This window comes from Centruroides sculpturatus, unplaced genomic scaffold (assembly GCF_000671375.1).
Source record: "Centruroides sculpturatus isolate CEXI.00-Female unplaced genomic scaffold, Cexi_2.0 scaffold833, whole genome shotgun sequence".
In the NCBI taxonomy this organism is placed as follows: Eukaryota; Metazoa; Arthropoda; class Arachnida; order Scorpiones; family Buthidae; genus Centruroides; species Centruroides sculpturatus.
The window spans coordinates 385,409-391,408 of NW_019385052.1; the positions used below are offsets into that span (position 1 = coordinate 385,409).

The 6,000-nt window shown below is 30.1% G+C and overlaps 1 protein-coding gene across 8 annotated transcripts in view; it reads left to right on the plus strand.

Moving 5' to 3' along the window:
- The window catches only part of LOC111633975 (slowpoke-binding protein-like), a 52,757-nt gene extending 47,402 nt beyond the window's left edge, over positions 1–5,355 (plus strand). For 5 of the 8 annotated variants that reach the window (XM_023378641.1, XM_023378637.1, XM_023378638.1 and 2 more), the window contains exons 7-9: positions 236–342; positions 3,669–3,769; positions 4,579–5,353. In XM_023378641.1, coding sequence (XP_023234409.1) covers positions 236–342; positions 3,669–3,769; positions 4,579–4,713 — 343 coding nt within the window. In that variant the 3' untranslated portion in view covers positions 4,714–5,353. Of the gene's footprint in view, positions 1–235; positions 343–3,668; positions 3,770–4,578 lie in introns of all 8 variants that reach the window. The other 3 variants (XM_023378634.1, XM_023378636.1, XM_023378635.1) reach the window with 2 other exon arrangements.
- Positions 5,356–6,000: the final 645 nt, after the last annotated feature.

Here is a 6,000-nt window from a genome sequence, read left to right on the forward strand (position 1 = left end):
TTAAATAATAATAATTTAATTTATAGAAGCTCTTTCCTGTTAATTATTACCAAGATAATAAAGTGCCAAAATTAATGTTATTACAAGCAGATAATGAAATTAAAAGATTATTTTAAGTTTCTAGGATGAAAGAGAACTAATTATAGTCTAACATAAAATTGAAACTATTATATATCATTGATGTAATTAACATGTAATGTCAGATTTGTAAAGTGATTATTAATAAACATTTTAGGATTTCCGGATTGGAAAATGTTTTATTAGGAAATACTACACGCATTTATTTTCTACTTCAGAAGTATATCTGTGATAATCAAGATTGCGTTGATAGCATTTGTTTTGGTAAGTTATGATATATATTTATATTTTTTAATTAGTTAATAACAATAGTAATTAAAGTAAGTTTAAATTTAATTCAAAGAAATTAGTTATTAGTTTAATGTTCAGGTGATTTTTTTTGTAAAAGGATATAAAGAAGTTTATTTAATAACACATTTTGATTATTTTGGTCCCTTCTTGGAAATTTTTGAGTGGCTTGTATACAGTAAAACCTTCATAAACTGGAATCACACACTATAAAATATTTTTTCCAAATATTTTGGTGTATTTGTTTTGAACATGATTTTTTCTTAACATAGAAAATCACTCTGTTCCAAAGAATTTTTTCCATTTAGGTAGATTTTTGTTTTATTTGGATTCCATTTTGGACAGGTTTTACAGTATATATATTTAAATTTAATTGAATTGTTAAATGAGATATTGTATTTGAAACTGAAGAGCAACTAGAGGTCAGATAGCATAATTAATAATATACCTGTGTGGTTTGCAGGGGGTTGCCAGTAATCCAGCATTTTGATTTTGTTTATTCATGTATAATAAGATGTTATTACAGTAAATCCTGTTTATAATGGAACTTCAAGAGACTGAACAACTCTTCTGTAGTAGACAGGTTTCCACTATATACAGGTTACCTACTATAGGTATTCCTTGATTAATGTGACTAATGAAACTTTGATGTACATGGTAATATTGAGAAATTTATTAATCAAATACAGTGGTACCTCAGTACTTGACCGAACAATCATCACCTGCTAGAACAAATTTTCGTTTAATAAGAAATATTTTTATTTTAACTAATTTTTTCATTCATCTATAAAAAAGTTCTCTAAGATAAAAACGAGTAACCAATTTAAAAATAAAATAAAATCTTACAGCTGTCTACCTTTGTCAGACAAAATTATACTCAATTTCAGTTTGTTTTTTTTCATAAGTGACAAAAAAAACAAACTGCTTATGAAACACAATTATCAGCATGTTTTACTACCATTTCAAGTGAATGAAGTGTTTCAACAATACGTGTCTGTGACGCACTAAGATTTGGTGCAAATTCATGAGTTGTTATTCAACAATCTTTAACAACTTCCCACAATTTCTCTTCAACAGCTTTTGGGGACTCATGCATTTTATATCCTTTAGTTCAAAATTTCCGGAATGATACTTTCAAAACCACATTTGACACATTCATCTTCTCCATATACAGTACGAGTATTTTTTACTGTTTTTTATAGCATGATATCCTTTAAGAAACTTAAAAAACATGCATAATATGCCCAATGTGCATTTTATCCGCAGACATTTTGACTTGATTTTATTCAAATGAAATGTGATGTAAAAAAGTTTAAAATAAGATTCAAACCAAAGAATACAATCTCACATCAGGAATAACGTGTTAAATTTTTATATGTAAAAACAGCTGTTAATAAAAATACTTTGTTTAAATCTCAATAAAATTACTGTAGTACAGTAGTCATATTTTGCTATTCTGAATTGCTGTGTATCTTTTGACTTTTTTAATGATTTATACATTCTAGGCTTGTAAACTTCTTGTTAAATTTGTGTTAAATTGGATAAAGACATTGATTTTTCTGTTATACGGCCCAATTTTCCTTTCCATTTTCGCATTGGACAGGTTCCATTATATACAGGTTAACTTACATTACTTTTTGCAAAAAATACACTGGTGGAAATTGAAAGTGTTACACCCACCCAATATTGTCGAAGACATATGAAATTGGGAAAAAGAATCTCTTTTTGAAGGATATTGAATGATCAAAAATTAAATGAAGTACATACAGTGGTATGGAAATTATGGAGACATTTGTTATGCAAAATTGCTATAGTGTTTAGTTTATAATTTGTGAACTGTGTTATGGAACATGACTTTTTTTGGTCCACATGTTGTTGGTGACCAGCTATGCCATATCGACGAGTGAGAACTCCATACACCCAAATATCCGACTTTGAAAGAGGTCAGATAATTGGCATGTCAGAAATGGGAGTATCATATCGTGAAATTGCCTGAAGTACTGGCCATAGTGCAATGTCAGTACAAAGAGTGATCACATGGTGGATGCAGGAAGGGTCCAGTACTCACAGACCTGGCACAGGTCCACACAGAAGGATGATGCCACATGTAGACCACCATATTTTGCGGATGGCAGTTGCTGACAGATGTGCGATGGCAGCACAGATCCGAGCAGTAGTTACTGCCATAATCACCCCATGGACAATTGTAAACCGATTGCTTGATGCTGGGCTGAGATTGCGGACCCCCATGCAATGTGTTCCCTTAACCAGATTTCATCGCCAACAACGGCTAACGTGGTGTGCTGCTAGACGTAATTGGACACATGAATAGCATACAGTTGTGTTTAGTGATGAATCCTGATTCTGTTTAGACCAATGTGATAGTTGGCAACATGTCTGCCAGCATGCTGGAGAAAGAGCCCACTCTGCTGTGATTTCAGAATGCCACTCAGGTCCAACTCCTGGTCTCATGGTTTGGGGGGCAATCAGTTACAACAGCAGGACTGAGTTGGTGGTTGTTGAAGGCACAATGATCACCTGCCAGTATGTGGACAGGGTGATCATCCAGTAGTCATACCTTTCATGAACACTACCCAAAACGGTATCTTCCAACAAAATAATGCCCATCCTCATGGTGCTGACATCACATGACAGGCCTTGCAAAGTGTTGCAATCATGGATTGGCCCGCCCAGTCTCCAGATTTATCTCTATAGAGCATTTCTGGGATGCCATGGATAGATGGATTACGTCTCATAGCCATCCAGCGCGCACTGTATAACAACTGATTGCACAAGTTGTGCAGGCATGGAGAGATATAACCCAACAAGACATTCAAGCACTTATTGTTTCAATGCCTGCAAGGATCCAAGAGTATATCCATGCTCAAGGTGGCCATACCTCTTACAGAAACATGTACCAAACAGCAATAAAACTTCGTGTAATTCATTTCATTTTGTGTTCATTTCTTCTGCGTATGCCCCTGTACATGTTTACCAAGTTTCATGAATTTCTATCAATTCCATCTAGGTGTAACACTTTCAATTTCTGCCAGTGTATAAGGGATCAAAGAAATTTTCCATTAATGACATGTTTTCGCTCTATACAGGTCCTGTTATAGACAGGTTTGACTGTACTCGCATTTAAATAAAATAGAGAAAAAAAGATTTTTATTAATATTCAAAATAATCAGTTTAATTAACTAATATAATTTTTATTCCACATTAATTTCAAATAAAGCTGAATCCCTTAATGTTCTATATTATAAAATTTGATATTTGTTTTTTATTAATCAACATTGCAGGTCATCTTTTGTTTGAGATGGCTGCTGGTTATGAACTCAATACTCCTTATCCAAAAGAAAAGAATTACAGGGATTTAAATCATTGTCCACGGATTATTAAAGTAAGAATTATTTTAATAAATTGATACTATCTCTAAACCCATAATAAACTAATCAAGATAATTTTGTAAAGAATTTTTTAATATTTTCTGATATCTGTGATTCCATTATTACAACTGATGTCAGAAATTATTGCAATTCTTAATTTTAATATCACTTAGAAGAAACACTAAAATATTAATATACTTTTTATAATTGTTGGAAGTTTTTAACATTTTGCATATTGAATTGGATGAGAGCCTCAAGATAAAATTGACCATGCTCCCACACTCCCACACTGTAAGAAAAAGGAAGAAATGTGAAGACACTTTAAATTTATTTTAGTGTTTTTTTCTGATTTTTTTTTTTATTTCTATGTCTAAATATCTTGTTAATTGTTTATTAAAGGATCATTTTCAAAAAATTAAACATTGTAATTTTTCAAAAATTTCTGATAAATACTTTTCTAGCGATGTCAGTAGTAACAAGTAATTAAAAGAAATATGTGAATGTTTATACTTATTACAATTATTACAAAATTTTTTTAAAAGAATAAAATGCAAGAAAAAAGAATAAATGTTTTTAATTATCTCATTTTTCATATTACTCTTTAAATGAAATAGCTAACAAATAAGTTAATTGGCCTAAATTTATAAAAGTCAAAATAATTTAATCTTTCTTAATGTAGCAGATTAATCTCAAAAACATTAGTAGTTAATTTAAAAAAAAAGTAAAAATAGAATAAAATAATAAATTTGTCTTTTTCTCTAAATTAAAGAGTAAAAAATTTATAAACAAAGTTCTTTTAAAACAATAATGATTGTTTTTTCAGGTCTTAAAATTTATTTTTAGACAAGAAGGTATTCATTATCCTCTTATACAAGAAGTAAGTTCTTCATTCATTACTTTTATATATAAGAGGCATGTCATTCCAAAGTGCATTGCATCCACATTAATACTTTATTGAATATGAAAAATGAATACAAAGCTGTAAACTCGACAATGCTAATATTGATTTAAAAACTAACGTGTAGCATAAGCCTGTTTTTGAATGATGAAAATGTTTTATTACAATAGTTTCTTTTTACACTAGAAATTTTCCTTTATAAAAATTTTTCAAAGTGGATAAGATGCAGTTTGGAATGACGAGCTCATTAAGGTTGATGACTTTCTGCTATAGGACAATGCATGGACATTTATAATAAAGTAGTTTGTTATAAATATTTGTTGATTAACAGAAATTAATTATATATGCCTGTAATTATAAAATATTTAAATACTCAATGTTAAAATTATTGTCAATTGTTGTCCAATATCAGCTTAGTCAACTCTTTAAATTTTATTTTCTTGTTCTGATTAATAATAGTGTCTTTCTCTTTCTATTACACTAGTGCAGGGATTGCAAACTGGTGGCCCATTAAGACTTCATATCTGTCCTGCAGCCTTGATGATTTCTTATCTAAAAATAAATGTTTCTAACATCTTGCAGGGATTAAAACAAAAAAAATTCAAACATTTAACTGTATATGTAAGCTGTAAAGGACTGGCCGCAAAAGGTCGTTTCTTAGAACTCTTTTTTAAATTACAGTATGCTTTGGTTTATCGAATAATATTGAACTCTATTTGACTGGCCCTTTGCTGCATTTGAGTTTGAGTCCCCTACATTAGTAATTAATAAAGATGAAACTACTACTATTTAGCATAAGAAAATAAAATATTGAAATGTCATCTGCTGGTAATATTTCAGTGATAATGAAGTAAAACTGTCAGAGTATTACAGGAACACCATCATATATATGGTTTGTTGTTAAGCAGTGCGTACTATTTATATATATTTATAACTTAGCATATTTTAAAATGAAGTTCATAATTTGCCCTTATAGGTAAAATGCACCTAAATTAAAGTCCTGCAAAAATATCAATAGAAATGATGGAAAATTAAATATATAGTAACATAAAACAAATGTCTTAGTGAAAAAATATTTATTATAGTTAGGTTAAGAATAAATTTTAAAAATGTTTGTTTCTTGTTGTCATTCTCTAAAATATGGTCAATAAATTAAACTCGGAAGAAAACTACAAGGTGTGGCTAGAAAATAACGAGACTGAAGCTGGTACTTTAAATCTTAAGTAGTATACTCACTTTAGTTGTGTTTCCTTTCAATGTATGATCCTTCTGTTTCCACACAGTGCTGCATTCATAACTTCCATTGATCATAACAGTGCTGCAGGTCATCATCTGTAAGGCTATGCA